The 18,038-nt window shown below is 38.6% G+C and overlaps 1 protein-coding gene across 7 annotated transcripts in view; it reads left to right on the top strand.

Annotated features, from left to right (window-relative positions):
• LOC102313898 (voltage-dependent calcium channel subunit alpha-2/delta-1) overlaps positions 1-18,038 on the top strand; it is an 81,790-nt gene that overhangs the window by 27,761 nt on the left and 35,991 nt on the right. For all 7 annotated transcript variants that reach the window (XM_042227489.1, XM_042227487.1, XM_042227491.1 and 4 more), the window contains exons 4-7: positions 6,918-6,977; positions 8,664-8,699; positions 9,593-9,722; positions 16,696-16,827. In XM_042227489.1, the coding sequence (XP_042083423.1) occupies positions 6,918-6,977; positions 8,664-8,699; positions 9,593-9,722; positions 16,696-16,827 (358 nt within the window). The remainder of the gene's footprint in view (positions 1-6,917; positions 6,978-8,663; positions 8,700-9,592; positions 9,723-16,695; positions 16,828-18,038) is intronic.

Here is an 18,038-nt window from a genome sequence, read left to right as displayed (position 1 = left end):
TCCAGCTTCCTCCTGTAATTGTCCTTAGCCTCTCTGATCTTGTCCTTTAGTAACACCAAATATTAATATATATATTAATACCAATTATCCATCCATGGTGTCCACATAGGGGATATAGCTACACTTAGCAATAGATCTCTGAGATACATGCATGACAACAAAAAAGCCAAAATACTAAATGGAATGGGGAGCAGGTGTACATTTACTGTTCCTATCAGCAAGACTCTCCCATGGGTTCTCGCAGCTGCAGATACCTCAGGTCTGTCACTCTGTCTCATGCTTTCTTCCTCCTTTTACTATCTCACCTTCTTCTCTGTGGATACTTCCATCCCTCCCACCTTTTCTGTCAACTCTCTGTTCCAGTACACCCAGTGCTGTCTCCTCTTTGTTCAAATCCTGGCCTTTTGTCACAGTTCTCTGTCAAACTGATATTTAAAATCAACCTTTTAGCTATCTCCTCTGACATCTCTCACTGCTTTATCACTCACTCTATTCTTCTGCCATCTGTCTCTTCTTTCTCCATGCAGCTTTCATTTTAAACTACTACTGTCCTGTCTGTCTGTCCTTTGCCCTGCTCTCCATGTCTTGCCATGATATGAATTCATTTATTTTCTTACTCTTTTTGTTCTCCTTTATGTATATTCCTGCATATATGTAAAGTATTTATTTATTAGACACGGATGAAGGTGTTTTTGTTTGTCCTTTTCCAAACACGGAAACCATCCCGTTGCTCAGTAAATCATCCATAAGCCACCCAGCTATATGTTTTCCTCATTCCAGTGTTCATTCTGATGAGCTTTGTTTTAATGAGTTTACTTTGAAGGCAGTGATCATGCTGAGTCAGAGTATTGTTTTTTTTCCTCTCTCTAGACTGTCCTTTCGGCTAATACATCTGCTCGTTAATTATGTCCTTCCCTCTTCCCTTTTCAGAGTCATCTCTTTCTTTTCTATTATTTCTTTTTTCACACCTCCCCCATTTTTACTTTTTTTACCATCCATTTGAGACGGAGCTCATTATGGCAAGTAAAAAACACGATGTCTGGACACATCAGAACTGAGAAAGAGTAAGATAAGAGCGAATGTGGGTGTTAATGATCATTTAGACTGTTACTACTCTTGTAAGTATTGCTTTGTTGTCTGTGGGAGTTGGGCAGTGTGCACTGAACAGCCTATTGATTTCAGTGTCTGGAGCCTTTAGACACACATAAAGATACACACACACACACATATACACAGGGTGTCTGGGATGCTCTGTGAGGTTTAGCAGAGCCTGTCTCATCTTCTCTGTCTATCCTTTAAGCTGTGCTCTGCTTTCTCACTAAATGCATGGTGGGCTGCTGGGCGGCCCTGGCAGAATGACAACTAAGAGTGGTGAGAGCAGGGCAGAAATATCTCTCTGTGGGACTAGTAGGACTACCTAGCACTCAGGTCAGCTCTCAACGGCAGTAGAACAATGATCCTATACATCAGTGAGTATGAGTAGTTAAAAGCTGTATCTGCCCTATTTGGCTCTTAGAATATTAATCTGCACAGCAGTTGTTAGAGTCATCATGAGGTCATTTTTATGTTCATCTGAGAAAAAAGATAGAGCTCACTACTAACTAGCTTCAGTTCCGCTGCCTGTAGATTTTATTGAACATTTTTGTCATAGACTGCATTATTCTTGAGAACTCTCTCTTGTTCCCCCTGTTCTCCCTGAAATCTCTAAACCGCCTCGTCCCCCAGAGAACACGACCCAACTTCAATGCCACGTTGAATGAAATGTAACTCGGTTTTTAGGTATATTTAGATGTCTTTTAAACTTTTAACCAGTAAAAATTTTTATCAGTACGAGTCTGAAAACAACTTCTCTTCCCAAGAATCATATACCCAATTCTCACTCTCCTGGTACCCATGCTACGCTCTGCTGCCAATTGCAGAGGAGTGATAGTTCTTCTCAGGTCTCCAGTGGTCATGAACTGAAAGAGTGAGCTCATCATGGTGTCCAACTTTCACAATTAGTGAAAGTGAGACTAAAAAACCATTAGGTCGGGCGTTTTGCAGAGTGTAATCCATTATAGTGCAAATTTGTGCATTTTAGTGGAGTAACAGTGGCTTCTAATCAATTGGCAGAGACAGCAGTTTTCAGCAGCTCTAATGAACTGTTGTGCTCATTCAGAGAGTTTAGCTGTCACTCACTGAGTAGCCTCTTCAAATCTAGACCCCTCAGTGCAAAGCACATTTGATTGTGTTGTTGCTTTCTTTGGCTAGACTGATAACCTTTGTATGTGTTTGACATAAAAAAGAGAGAAAGAGAGAGAGGGATGCAAGCAAAATAGAAGGGTAATTAGGTATCTTTCCTCGCACACTCATTCTCACCCTCCCCCATATCTCCCAGGGGGTAGTGGAGACTCGTCAAAGCCCTGTCATGAATTTTTAACATGCCTGTTGGTCTCTTAGGAAGCGTGTGTAGATGTGTGGTTTCTGCATGTGCATGTTCATATACAGTCAGGCAAAAAAAGGGATTTTCACATGTGTTTTTTTCATACAAAGTCTTATATAATTCATGAATGTCACACTAATGGCTTAAGTATGATGTACGATGTATCAGGAGTTGAACAGCTGTTGGTTATATGCACGTATCATTTCTGATACAATGTTTTGCTGAAGGAGAAACCCAAGGGAACATATGGATAATGCCTATCCATATGTTTTTAGACTACCTTGATTATGTGTTCCTGTATCTTTTTGCACTGATATTATGCAAGCTTATCATTTTATGAGCAATAGCCTGGTTTTCTGTTTATCTGATGAAGCTCAGTTAGTGCACTTGGGTTGATGTGATGCTACACTGTTGACATTTGACAACTCACAAATCTCGCCAGTAGATCAAAAATGCTCTATTTTTTGCATAGCGTATCTGCTGAAGGCATTTATGTCAAACTTAGCCGAGTCAAGTTTCTTTGATAAGTGATGGTCTCATTTTGGGATCTCCCTGTTGCTAAGCAACATTATCAGGGGCACCAATGTCACACTTATTTATCTATGACCTCAAGATGATTTTACAAGTGCATCGGCACAGTTTAGAATCAACTTCCACTGACCGACACATACAGTGGTGTCAAAAAGTGTTTGGCCCCTTCCTGATTTACTAGTGTTTTGCATATTTGTCACACATAATGTTTCAGATCATCAAACTTATTTTGATAAGATAAGTTACAATGATGATTTCATTGATTAAGAGAGAAAAGTTATCCTCGTTCTGTTTGAAAAAGTAATTGCCCTTCTTATTAAAATAATGAATTAATTGCAAAAAACTGCATTTTTTGGAAACCTGAGCTCAGTTTCACCAAACACACTCAGCCCTGACTATTGGCAGACCTGTTGAATCAAAAAATCACTTAAATAGAACCTGTTTTATAAAGTGAAGCAGGCTAAAAGATCTCAAAAAGCAACACATTATGACAGGATCTAAAAAAAACCCCACCTGAAAACAGTAAACAGTTAAGTATGGTAGTTGTAGTGTGATGGTCTAGGGCTGTTCTGCTGCCTCAGGAAATTTAAGACTTGCTGTGGTAAATGGAACCATGAATTCTGCTGTTTACCAAAACATCCTGAAGGAGAATGTCCGGCCACCTGTTTGTGACCTCAAGCTGAAGCACACTTGGGTTCTACAGCCGGACAATGATCCAAAACAGGAAGTCCACCTCTGAATGTCTTAAGAAAAACAAAATAAAAACTTTGGCGTGTCCTGGTCAAAGTCTTGACTTGAATCCGATTGAGATGCTGTGGCATGACCTTAAAAAGCCGACTCATGCCCGAAAACTCTCCAATGTGGCTGAATTACAACATTTCAACAAAAAACAGTGGGCCACAATTCCTCTACAAGTCTAATATTTAAATTTGTTTGGTTCATCTGAAACATTTAAGTGTGACAAACATATAGAAAAACAGGCAATCAGAAAGAGGGCAAAAACTTTTTCACACCACCGTAGAGTCAAAAAGATTCAAAGAACAAGAAATATGAAGCTGGAAATGAGCATAAGTGGCCAACTTTAACATTTTAAAATAGAGTAGAACATGCCGATCTGCAGAGTTAGGCTTCCCTAACCAAACACATGGTTTTAAAAATAGCAATGGTTTCATTACGATGTGGGAATGCTTAAAATAAATAACAAGACACCTCATGTTTGTCTGCATTGTGCAACTGCCAGTTGGACATGTTTTATTTTACTCCAAAAACTGTAACTTTTAACAGAGCTTTTGATTTAGATATGCAGTTGGAATCACTGACAACATCTAAACACTTTAGTGATTGGTGGTAGCAGGGAGCAGTGTCTGACTCTGTTTGACTATGATGCTTGCTACCACTAACTGGTAAATACGATTCAGCACTTGATGCATTGTTAGCACATGCAATTTTTATGTACAATGTACATCGGTCACAATGCTTGTAATCATTTCACATTTTTTCCACTGTTTTGGGTTGGTCAGTGTGTACGTGTGTATATAGCTGCAGCAGGGTGTATATTTAGCGGTTGACATCCAGTGCATGGGATCTAGAGAGAGGTCTGGAACAGAGCCCAGGACTGGAGGCCAAAGGAATGGAACTGTTGATCAAAATGGAACGATTGCCGACAGCAGACACAGGGTCACATAAACATACTCCGTAAAAATACCAATTCAAAATAATATAAGCATCTCATCCAAAGATGTGTCCATCTAGCATGCCTGTTATATATGCTTGCACGAGCCAACAGATGGTTGTCAGACAAAGATGCAGCTATAAAAACAGTTTTTCGTAATCATATAAAAAGATTTGATTCTAACATGATTAAACTTTGGTGTTGTGAAGGAAGATTCTTTGTCCTGCTCTTTGCTTTCATTCCTTATCGCACTTTTGTTCTAACCTCTTACCTTTTCCATTTCTATGGCACTAGTTATGAAACTTGGAACAAGATGTTTTAAAAATTGATGCAGGCCTCGTGGTTAAATTAGTCCACAAATCAAAGTAAAAATGTAGAAATAAGGTATCTATCACTCTGTCCCCTTTTTGAGCCATTTTTTCCCCTTTTGTTAGCACATTTCTCAGTTCTGCCTTCCTTTCCATTAAAAAAAAAAAAGAATTCAGAAGATGAAATTACACTTTGCTAAATTATAATGTAAGCATCACCTGAATTGTATAGCACAACTGGAAGGTAATATCTCAAGATTTTTCAGTATCAAGACATATATATTACATTTCAACCTTGTGATCTTGGATAGATGTTTATTTCGCTGGATGCACATCAGAACTTGTTTGTTCCCAGATGGAAGACGCATTGTTATTATAGTTTGTACTTGCAAGAAGTAACAAAACAGCATGTATATGTGCAATTGCAGGAGAGATGACTAGATTAAAGGTGAGATTAATTACATTTTCAATTAAATTCAATTGCATGTATATAGTGCCAAATAACAACAGCAGTCACCTCAAGGTGCTTTACACTGTCAGGTAAACACCATATAATAATACAAGTGTGGTTAATTACATTTATATTCCTTTATATAATTCCTTTTTGATTGATAGCTTTTTCAATGGGTAATTTATTTGTTCTCCACTTTATTCACTGATCCATCATTTCTTCCTGCACTGAACCCAACTTATTTTATTCAGTTAGCTCTATGTTTCACACTCTCTGACTTGCTCACACATTCAGCCACACACCCACCCACACACTACTTTCTTACAGTACAACCTTTTCATTTTGACATTCTGATACTCTGTGGCGTGGCCTTTAGCGGACAGTGAGTGCTGCAAGACCTTGATAGCCCTGTGGTTTGAGCTCTGCAAGTGAGATCATAATCATTTCTCTCTTGTCTCTAGGGTGGTCTCCACCGCGTTTTCTAATGTGCTCTCTTTTGCTCAGGTTTTCTCAAATGAGAGAGATGTTTTGAAGGGAGGATACCCAGTATATATTCCAGGCTAGGGCTGGGCTGTATCATACCGTTCACGGTAATACCAGTGTAATGTTATGCAACGATAGGAAAATGAAATATCGCGATAGAATATGGGTAAAACGCGCATGCGCAGTGCCTTTGTTTACATACGCACATGGCGGCGACGCAGAATGAGAAGAGCAGAAGTGGATCGTTAAATGAAACAGATGAACAGAATTGGTTTGTAAAAATGCTGCAACTTCAGTGGTGTGGAACTGGTTTAGCTTTCATCCATCAGATACACAACAAAGCACTATTTTTGGTAGAGCATGCCAGTGGGCTGTCATTATTACCGTGTTTTTTTGGAAAATATGGCACACTTAAAATCAATCCTTTGATTTTTCTGAAAATTGACAGTGCCCCTTATAATCCCGTGTGCCTTATGTATGAATTCTGGTTGTGTTTACTGACCTCGAAACGATTTTATGTGGTACACGGCACTTGAAAATTTGTCAAATGTTTCAGTACGACTTTGCTGAGCTACAAACCCGCACCGCTTGGTGGATTATCGGAGCATTACGGCTATCGTAGGCAGGCGCCTCGCGGAGTGATACGTACTGTGCTTCAACATAATATTACCGTATTGTGTGTGTATAACCTCTTTTTAAGTTTTGTGGATATTATACATGTTTATGCTGAGGATATGTTGGCCAATTTCCACTAGAAATGCCTTTTGGTTAAACTGTCAGCAAGGAATTTGCATTTGCACTGTTATTTTTTTTTATATAACTTTAATGCACTTAAAAAAGCTGCTTGTTTAAGTGAAAATACATTGATGTTTTTTGGGGTTTTTTTGCACTAATAAAGTTGTGGAGATGTAAAGTATTTTGTCTAGTGTCAATTATATCGTCAGTTATATCGTTATCGTAAATTTTCAAATTTATATCGTGATAAATATTTTTGGTCATATCGCCCTGCTCTGCTCCAGCCTAAATCTTTTGTCATATTTCACTTCCCAGAAACTGGCCACAGCTGCTGAAGAGTTTCAAATGAAGCATCAGTGGAAAGACGATTTCGAGGTAACAGAGAGAGAGAAAATACAGAAAAAAAAACGTTTATATGTGTTTTTTATGTGCTATCTATTAGGGATGGATGAAAAAATGATACAGCATAGTACTGCTGTATTTAGGATGGGGATAATATATCGATACAGGGACACTAAATATTTATATTTGATTAAATTAATTAAAATACTCTGGGAATACTAGCTGTCTGGAAAACAAGATGACTTGTCTCATGCACCATTATCCTGAGATAACATTAGCTGAGCAAACCTACATTAACAGGTTGTGAAAAACTGTCTGGACACTGGAAACATTTAGCTCAACAAACCTACCTCCTAATTCAGAAAAGGCTATACAAGTAAAAATAGGGCAGCAACCAAACAAAAATTAATGGCTGCCTGGTAATTGTATGGTAATTGTTCACATTCCTTTGCCGATTTCAACTAAGGGTGACTTAATTGTTGCCCAGAGCTTGAGGGTGTGGCACAGTAATGACCATTTTTGATTGAAGCTTTTCAAATAATTCACATCTAATTTATAAATGCAGACAGATTGCCATCATATTGACATCAGTTTGAATGAGTCTTTGTCAGTGAGCACAACTTCAGGGGACTTGACTCAACTGGCTGCCAGCTGGTTGTATTTATAGAACAGCAAGGTTGCTGAGCGCAAGTGTAGTGGTTAAATGTGAATTTCTGTCTATGCAGACAACAACAGATTTTGTGATTTTCTACGATTTATCACAGTTAACTGGTGCATTACCAGAGTGCATGTGACGTTCATGCAGCCAACATCAACCTATTCGATCTCAGACAGATAACTAACTTCATCTTATGGCAACATTTTACCGCAGGCTTTAGTGATAGTGTTGGCATGCTTTATAATCTCATTTTGCCAAAAAATTAAATAAATAAATTAAATTAAATTAAAAAAATATCTGAAGTGAAATCCAATTTATCTTATCGGATAAATCTGATAGTGACAAAGTTTGAGGACAAAATTTGATGTTGATTAATCACTACTGCAATACTCTACATATTGCACAATGTTAAAAATCATACTAATATTATTGTTTTGTGAGTGAATAATTGTGATAATATCACATTGTGTTCCTACCTCTAGCACTTATAGTATAGCTACATACGCACAGATACACAAATGGTGATGCATGTAGTCTAAGTTTGCTAGACTTAGAATAATTTGATTGTGTGAATAGTTTTTACATGTTTTTAGCATCCATCATTAGCAGTGAGTACAGTTCCTTTTGTTAACTGGTTTATTGCTCATTATACACTGTGTTATGATACATGCCCCTCATTTTCAATGACAGATGCTTTGCCTTCTAACAACCCGGGTGGCAAACAATTATATAAGAGAAAAAAGCAATGCTCAGGAAAAATACTTGTCACAGAGGCAGTTATTACATTGCTATCTCAGAGGCAAAAAATGCTTACCTGGAGCATTGCAAATGGCTGCAGGGACAGAGGGACATGGTGAAATATGACCATACCTTATTTATTTAAGCAAAAACACAGACTAGTATCTTTTTTAACTAAATAATAGAATGAACAAATGGCAAAATAAAGAACTGCTTAGAAATTGATCAAATATTTAATAGTTGCATAAATGTTAGGGTTCTTTGTGCAACACCCTGAAGCATCCAAAAAGCATTTTTTGTGCTTCTTTGTCACTTGTTTACAGGATGATGAAATTGCCTACTACAACGCAAAGGACAATGTGAGTGTGCTTTTTTGCCCTCCTCTGTTAATTTATTCTCTTTCTCTTTGAGCCCCTGCAAACACATAGGTCATACATGCATCATGAATGTGCTTTTGCTACACAGCATCCCCACCCCCACCCCGCCTTCATTGCCTCATATTCCCTCATCTCCCTCATTTTACTCCTGCAAAAATCACCACATTTTCAGCCCCGCTTTCTCTTATCGTCTTAGCTCTGTACTGCAGCCCCCAGTTTGTTGCTTCTTGGAGCTTTTCTTCCCATGTAGCTACCTCTCTGTCATCCCTCCTTCCAGCCTGTCTCAGGTGAAGAGGTCTCTGCCATGTTTCTCCTCTAATTGACAGATGAGATGTATGAGCTGGCTAGGCTCTTGCTTTATTAGGAAGCAACTGTTCGCACCATTTCTCCCTCCCCCTCTGCCTCTCTCACCACCTCACTACCTCGGCCCCTCTCTACCCTGCTTTCGTTCATCGGTATCTCATCTTTTCCTCCCTGTCTCTGCTGCTCTCATTGATGTAAATTGGCAAATGCACGGCAGGAGTTATAAATCTCCACAAGGGGCATAAACAATCTGAGTGTCTCCGGCTCCTCCTCCCAAATGAAGATGATAAAATGAAAAAAAGCGAGACATCATCACGTAAACAGTCAGGGGTTTTTTTTAAAGCATGCAGGGTGTGAAAAGTGCAGCAATGTTGTTATTATGGTAGCGATGAGCTGTTGAGAATGCGCGTTCAGGCTGTTGTAAAGTCTTTCATTTTTATGGAGACCAACAAACCATGTCATATATGTGCAATGTGCCTCATTAATTTACATAAAGATGTCTGCTATGATTTCTTAAACCTATAGTGAGAACAGCCATAGATAGTGCTTTGAATCTTTTTTTCCCCTTTCAGCTGGATGCAAATGAGACAGAGGGAAGAAAGAACAGGATTCGACCAGACTTTCAAGAGGACCCCTCGTTTAAACGTTTGACTGACTACAACCACACGGCTGTCCACATTCCCACTGACATCTATGATGGCTGTGAGTGCATCGTCACACACACGCACACATACCAAAGTGGTTACTATGGATACGGCTGACACACCAACCCATTATGAAATGTTTTTTACAGATTGTGCCTCAAGCAAAGTTGCCCTTAGCTAAAAGATGGGTTTAACAAAAAAAGCCTCATACAAGTAATAAGCTCTCCTGTAGTAATCGGTTACTTAACAAAGCTGCCTGCCCTTGGAATGTAAAAGAACAGGAGGCACGACAACTGAAAGGATTTATGTGTTTATGTTTTCTTTTTTTGTTTAGAAATATTTTTGCTATTGGTAGTTATGCAGCTTTCAGTTTAATACTCTGTTTAACCAGAACTAGAATGATAAGTGTGCATTTATTAAAATTATAAATCATAAATGTATTATTCATATGAATATTGCAGCTATTGAATGTCTTTAGGAACAGATTGATATAAATAGATAGATATAGGAGATATAATACACTTATATCTATAGACTATATTATAGATATTGACATAATAGATATATGCATGCAATTTTTGCTTGAGTGGACACTTATATTTATTCTTGGCACAGGTATTTTATACTGTTACCCATAAAAGAATGCAATGTGCAACTGAACTGCACTATACACTGGATTGTGTGTAAATCCTGAAACAATAATATCATCTGTTGAAATATATCAATCAGTACATTTGCATTGTCAGCATTTTTTAAGAACAGAATGGTTCATTTCACTGCACCTGCTACTTGTGAAAGGTTGGTGAGTCAAAGTCAAAGTCAAAGTCAACTTTATTTGTCAATTCTGCCACATGTACAGGACATACAGAGAATAGAAATTTCGTTACTCTCAAACCCTAGATGAAATAGCAAATGTTCACTGAACATGTAGTCAGTTTCTCAGAATGCGAAAAAACAAAAATAGGATCATGTATACTCAAGATTATAGAGAATATTAATGATAATCTCTTAAAAACTTAAACATGTTGAATAAACATTTGGTTGTCATGATCTGGATACAGGAAACTTAAAACCTAAGCAGCTTTATGTTATAGTCATGGCTGTTTTCATCTATTCATACCATCCCATACTCGGGCTTTACTTGATGGGGCTGTTTCAGTCACATTGGATGTTAAAAGTCTTTAGCCTGCCAGCTCATACTACAAAGCGAGTGCAATATTTACTTGAAACAGTTTTAAAATATAGCAGGTAATCATTTGACGGATTCATAGTGAATGATCGTCACATATCCTGTAAGTATGTCTTGTAGTGAGAACTTGTCTGAGGAGGCTGTTGGGTATTGTTGGACAGCAATAGTCGAAGCAGGAAGAAAGCATTATCTAGTAACATGGATTGGAAGATATCCTGTTAAAGTGTATTTTTGCTCCTTTTGTTATAAAAGTACATTTCTGATCATTTCAACATCATGTGCTGACATTTACCTTGAGTGATACAGCATAATTTAAATCTCGAGAGTCTCCCTGACATTAGCACAGCTCAAGTTGAATGTCAGTGACTTAAGGGTGCCTGGCTGAATAGCTTAAGTGTGGTCTGAATTATGTAATATTTTTAAGTGGCTTTTCCTTTATTCTATTTTTTAGATTTCAACTTGTGGGGTGATGTCCTTAATATAGTGTGACTTACGAGGAGAGGAATAAAGCTTTAGGTGATTTGCTCAAGTATGTGTCACCACAGTAGGCCTTGGTTCTCGAAGAACTTCAGAAAGATTCCAGTTTAATTACAATCTGGTTTTTTAAACCATCTTGCAGCAGCATTACTGAATGATGTGTGTTTGTATCTGTGTTTCTGTGAAGAAAGACATCTGTGTGTTTGTGGTAAGATGTTCAGTAATTGGTGTAGTGGAATCAGTGCAGTGGAAAGTAATGCGTCAGCAGTGACTTGGAGAGACAGCAGGATGGAATGACTTCCTCAGCATGGACCTCAGCCTGCTGGGGAACCGTCTGGCCCCAAGGTTACCTGCTTCACCTTGTTGCTGACCCCAGACACATGGGCAGAAAAGGGAAATGTAGATTGGAATGGAAAGCTGTCAAGTTTTGTTATCTGTGGGTGGAAAGTCTAGTTTATTAGCATTTCTTTTGAACTTGCTGTGAATTTGTCAATTTTTCCCTGAGATCCCTATCTGGCCTTTAATCTGGGCTGGGTGCCACAGCTACTCACGCTGCCTTTCTCTCACAAGGATGCTGTTTATTGGTAGCCTGTAATGAGTATGCATGGATACGCTGAGCTTCTGGGACCTACCCAGTGAGATGAAAGAAACTTTAGGTGTGTGTGTGTGTTTACGAGGAAGGACTCAAACCTGGCGGTACACTGTGGGCAACAATCTCAGGTATGGAAATAAAGAACCAGACCATGCAATTTTGTTTTGAGATTGAGACTTGTTTTTCAGATTTAAGTTTAAATTTCAAACTCTTGGAATATCTAGCTAAAGAAAATTATTTAAAATTAACTAATGTATTCAAAAAAGCACTGCGAATATGGAGAAAAAACATATGTCTAAGAGCATACGCAGGCTCATATATTGTGTCAGATATGGACACATGTGAAGGAGTATGTATTTGGTATTCCAGGTCAGAAGATTCATAGTTATTGAGGTTTCAACTCTCCAATTTAATCTCCACCCTATAAATGTTCCCGGAATAGCCTTTGCTCAGCTGGAGAAAATTAGATTTTCTGGGTAAAGTGGGTGACAAGTTTATGAAATCAGACTCATGTGTGTGAGGGCAGTATTGGAAAGGATACAGGCATGACAGAAAGATCACAAAAGCATAAAATGTCCATTGAAGGACATAGTACCAAAATAAAGGATATCAGACAAAATAGAAAATAGTTTAATTCAGTGGATATACAAGTGGAAGCTGAATATAAAAATGTAAAATGTATGTATTTATAATTCTAGATATGAGATGGGAAAAATATTCAAGGAGTATCTCTTTGTGATATTTAGTAGGGTTACTATACATTGCAAAGCGAGCATGCTAAGCTAGTAGTATTTGTGCCACATTTCATGTCATCAAACTAATTTCATTATTAGACATAGATAAATGGAAATAGAAAAAAATGATTCAAACACAATTACTCTAAACCTAAAAACTGATTGTGCCACCCTTTACAGCAAGAACTACAATCAAGTGTTTGTGACAGCTGGCGAATGGCAACGAGTAGGGATGGGTATCGAAAACCGGTTCTTGTTGAGAACCGGTTCCCACTGTTTCAATTCCTTGGAATTGTTTGCCATTTTTGCAAACGATTCCCTTATCGATTCCAGTCGCCCCGAATGACGTCACCACGTTGCGGAGCGTCATTTACCTGGCAGGAAACATGGCGGCTCAAACGCTCAAAAGTTTGGTTATACTTTACGAGAACGGATGACAACAGGGCAACTTGCAATACTTGCAAAGTAGATATTTCATTTAAGGGAGGAAACACTACGAATATGCAAAAGCATTTGCTCACAAAACACGCGATGACCTTAAATGAATGTCGTGTTTTTAATTCCGCTCCGGACTCGTGAATCTCAACCCAGCAGCAGCGGTAACGTTTGCACGTCCTCTCCCGTTAATGCGGCAGGTAAATAATCAACTAACAGTGCATATTATGTTAGCGCGATCTGCCTTATTACAAAACCTGCCATTACTGTGCATTTAGGTGACCATGATGAGAGAGACAGAGTCTGGCTCAGATGCTGGCAGTTCTCGCTGCAGTCTACCGGTAGCGTCTCCTTTCAGGCCAGGATAGACGAATGTCACCGAGCAGTGACTAAGTTTGTGGTAAAAGGCTTGCACCCATTTGCCACAGCAGATGCCCCCGATTTTGGTAAGTGAATGTGTTTAATTGTAGGCAGGGACATTACTGGATATTCTTGTGTAATTGCTACAGAATAATTTATGTTATACTTTGTTATTGCTACAGAAGAATATTTATTTTATTATTTTACATTTACAATTTTTTTCCTGGGGACCCTGTGACACCCCATTGAAGAGCCGTAGGCTGGATCTCTTAAGATCTCACTGTTGGGTTTGTAAGGCCATGTTACTCCTAAATTTCTATCTTGTTCAAAGAGAAGATATAAAACAAAGTTCTAAGCTAATCGACCTTAGTGTTCTCCTTTTTTAAAAAGAATCGATAAGAGAATCGATAAAGAATCGAATCGTTAAACAGAATCAAAAATGGAATTGGAATCGTGAAAATCTTATCAATACCCATCCCTAGCAACGAGTCTATCAAATTGCTTTGGACCAATTTCATCCAGCTTTTTTGCAGACTTGTTTTCATTCAGCCACACTGGAGGGTTTTTGGCAAGTTGTCCATCAAAGAAGTCCCATACTGTTACATCATCATAAACATGTTTGACATTGTTTAATGTCAGATGTAATGCAATTTGCAATTGCATTGCAAAGACGAAATCAGCAAGGAGGCAAAATCTTTTTTTCAGAGCACTATAGGATACAGACTGTATATGAAGGATAGACCCAGTTTCCAGCCAATGTTTAACTGTCTTCCATCTGCATTCTGCAAGGCTGGTTACAATAAGAAGTTCAGCTGCAGAAATCCATAAGAAAGTGACCCTTTGTCTAATGTGATCTCTGATCTCACTAATTATTTTCCTGATGAGTTCATGGCCTTACTGGTTTCAAGTGAAGCTGAATGTAACATAATGTTCTTTTGGTAAATTATGGTCCCTAGCGATGATGTGGTGGCTAGCACCTCACGCCTAAACAGTCCTTTCCATGTTCTACCCGTGTCTATGCGGGCTCTGTCCAGGGACAGTGCTGAATGGTGTGTGTAAATGGTTGGTTCTCTATGTTTTAGCACTGTGACAGGTTGGTGACCTGACCTTTTTTTGTTATATATAAGAGATCACTGCATTTGATATGATTGAAATAATAAATCCTGTTGGGTTAATTAACTTGTCCAAGACTGTGGAACGAGTTTTTTTTTTATTATTCAACAATTTCACACAAGTCTGTTTCTGCAAAAATGATTCCTAATTTACAAATTCACACATACTGTAATGTCATCTTGTGTCACAGGGAGCTCAGCAGACATCTTTCACCTTTCACACTCAGGGCAATACTGCTTGTGATTGGAATTCAAGTGCCAGATTTGTGTAGATGCAAAAATCCCTCCAGTTTGCTGCCTATCACTTCTGTCATCCAAAGGCAATTTTCACCATAGCTTTTGTATGGCATAAACAAATGTAGCGGGTGAGCAAATTTTGTGCAGCTTAGAAAAAGAAAGACGGTTTTTATCTCCAATGATTAGATATTTAGCCAGCAATATTTCCATATCAGAGGTTATTTTGTGACATACATTATAGTCTTTCAAATATCCAACTATTCTTTTAATTAGTAATGATGGGAAATTTAATGTCTTGTAGTTATCTCTCTCTTATGTTAAACTAACTATAAATAACAGTTTAACTGAGCATGTTGTACTGTAGCTGTATAGAACATTTTTGCTTATTAGCTTTCATTGTTACACAGTGTGTAACTGTTGCTTCTATAAGGAAAAGACTGATAATTAAAGCAGTCAAAAAATAGGGAAAATATGCACCAATCCATATTGCATATTTTTGTGAATTATACTGCACCCACGATGTCCCAATGAGATTATGTCATCACTAGGTGTGAATTCAGTGTGGCATACATGTGTATCCAGGGAATTCATTAGTGTCATTGGCAATATGGGCAACCCGAGGATAGTCTTTCCCTTATGAAGCAGCAGTGAAGTTTAGCTTATTAAAGATTATGACTAACTCAGGGATATTCACAACCAGTGGAGACATTAAAAAGCAACAAATTACTAGTTAGAGGCTTGTGGTTGCCTTGTGCCATAATTTCGTCTTACAGTCTAGTACACGTGAGTATCATCTCGCTGTATTTAACTGTCAAGCTGTTTGGATAAAACAAGATGGCTTGTGCTATCTATCCAATAGCCTAACTTAATCAGTCTTCAATAAAAAGTATACATATAGTTTGCAGTTTTATCATTATCTAACAAGTGCAGTAGTATTTTTTTGACTCTTGCCTTAAAATTCTAAAATTCAATGATTAATGAGAGAAATATATTACTGTGTGTGCACACGCTTCATGCTCTCTCCCTTTCTATAATGAAAAACATGCACTCCTGGCAACCGAGGCTTCATTAACTCTTCACTCTAGAGAAATAGATGCAAATGAACACTGTTTGCTTTGCACATCAATGAGACACGTCACGCTCAATACAGGATAGCAATATGGCTTACACACACGCACACTATACTTCTAGCCACATGTCAAGATGTACAGAGTCCCATAAAAAAATATATGCAATGCCACAAAGTACAAAAAAAGTGGAAGATGGTAAAAAAAAGAAGAGCGGCAGAGAGGACAGATAGAGTTGGGGGCAGCATGTGTTGTGTCTCCATCCATCATCAGTCTTAATGTGGCTCTGAGCTGTCTGGGTGCTGTGTCATTACATCCATAATGCCTGTTGCCTCTCACAGCACACACTATCTGTCAAAAGCATGCACACACACACACACACACACAAAACTTCTGCACATGCAATCATGCAGATTATTTGGTGGTTTTAGGTAAAATACTTTAATTGTGTCTGTGCAAAGCCATTACTTGTCTGAGTACTATTCCTTGATATTGATGCCTAATGCAAGCGCTTTCTGTTTGTGCTGGAAAAATATTTGGTCGTGCTCTGCTGGGCAACTGGGGTGACAGTGAGGCCTGTGTGTGAATCTTAATGAATGTGTTAAACTGTGTTGTCCATATCTCTTTGCTAAGCCTTCTAAAGATGATTGCAGAAAACCCACAAGGACATGAAAATGTTTATTTTACAGCTGCACACAAAATCAAAATGTAATTAGAGTATATAATGTATTGAATTCTGCTTATGTTGGTGGGTTCATGACGTATTTCTTTTTCATGTGCATGCTTTCTTTTGATAAATGAGCTTTTCATGTGTATTTGTTCATCCAGCCACCATTGTGCTGAATGAATTAACCTGGACAGAGGAACTGAAGGAAGTGTTTAGAAAGAATAGAGAGGATGACCCAACCCTACTCTGGCAGGTGTTTGGCAGTGCCACTGGCCTGGCTCGCTATTATCCAGGTAAGGAAACAAAGGGGGGGGACAACAACCCAAACATTGCCTTTGAATAGGTTTTTATGTGTCTGTTCATATAATTCTGAAGTTGTATGTGCTTAAATACACACTGCTTAGTAATTGAGGAGATGAGATAGCCTTTATTTGTCAGTTGCAGTTGCCCACAACCGAGATGATAGACCTTGCCGACCGTACATACAATACACAAACATCACGTTGGGTTGACAGGTCAGGCTAGGTAGCAAGGGAAAAAAAGCCATTGAAATGTGTAACAAAAAAGGATGATCCAGGAATGCACAGATATTAACACACCATAACACAATAAAACACAGACAAGCAACATGGGAGAATATTCCACTGTGTACAGCTGGAGCTGGGACCGCTGCAATCTTCGATTGTGCCTCCAGCTGATCCACTGTCCGCATAATTAAGCTCACATTGACTTTATGTGCGTCTGCACTTGTCTATTGCTGCTCCCTCTTGTATGCGTGTTATCTTTGCCAAGCTATTTCTATTCATGAGATTCCCTGTCATCATCGACTCTATAGCTTTATGACAAAAGTTTATGTCTCATATTCATAAATTTGCATTGGCTTTGATTTATCCTTTCTTTTACTTCTTAGCATGCATGAAAGGCAGTCACTCACTCTCAGTATACTTCCTTGTTTTTATGGTGCCCTTCACTAATAGCTGTGCGTCTCCGATAAATAATTTGTGCGTGTTTTCCCTCATAAATATTTTTAGTGATTTAAAACATGTTATAATGTAGACGGTATAATAAATTGATCGATCCAATAAGCCTGTCATTATGTCACAGAATGTAGTATGTACACAACGGCTCCTGAGCAGAATATGACACTAAATACAATATGATTTTATCATATAACAATAATGGATTGGATTTATATAGCGCTTTTCAAGGCACCCAAAGCGCTTTACAATGCCACTATTCATTCACTCTCACATTCACACACTGGTGGAGGCAAGCTACGGTTGTAGCCACAGCTGCCCTGGGGCAGACTCACAGAAGCAAGGCTGCCATATCGCGCCATCGGCCCCTCTGGCCAACACCAGTAGGCGGTAGGGTAAAGTGTCTTGCCCAAGGACAAAACGACCAGGACAGAGAGCCCGGGGATCGAACCGGCGACCTTCCGGTTACAGATGCGCTTCCCAACCCCCTGAGCCATGGTCGCCCCGTATTAGTTAAATATATTAGA

Source organism: Haplochromis burtoni, unplaced genomic scaffold (genome assembly GCF_018398535.1).
Source record: "Haplochromis burtoni strain Fernald_Lab_line unplaced genomic scaffold, NCSU_Asbu1 Contig_264, whole genome shotgun sequence".
Classification (NCBI taxonomy): domain Eukaryota; kingdom Metazoa; phylum Chordata; class Actinopteri; order Cichliformes; family Cichlidae; genus Haplochromis; species Haplochromis burtoni.
Note: the sequence above shows the minus strand (reverse complement) of the source record. Positions and strands in the feature narration are given on the sequence as shown.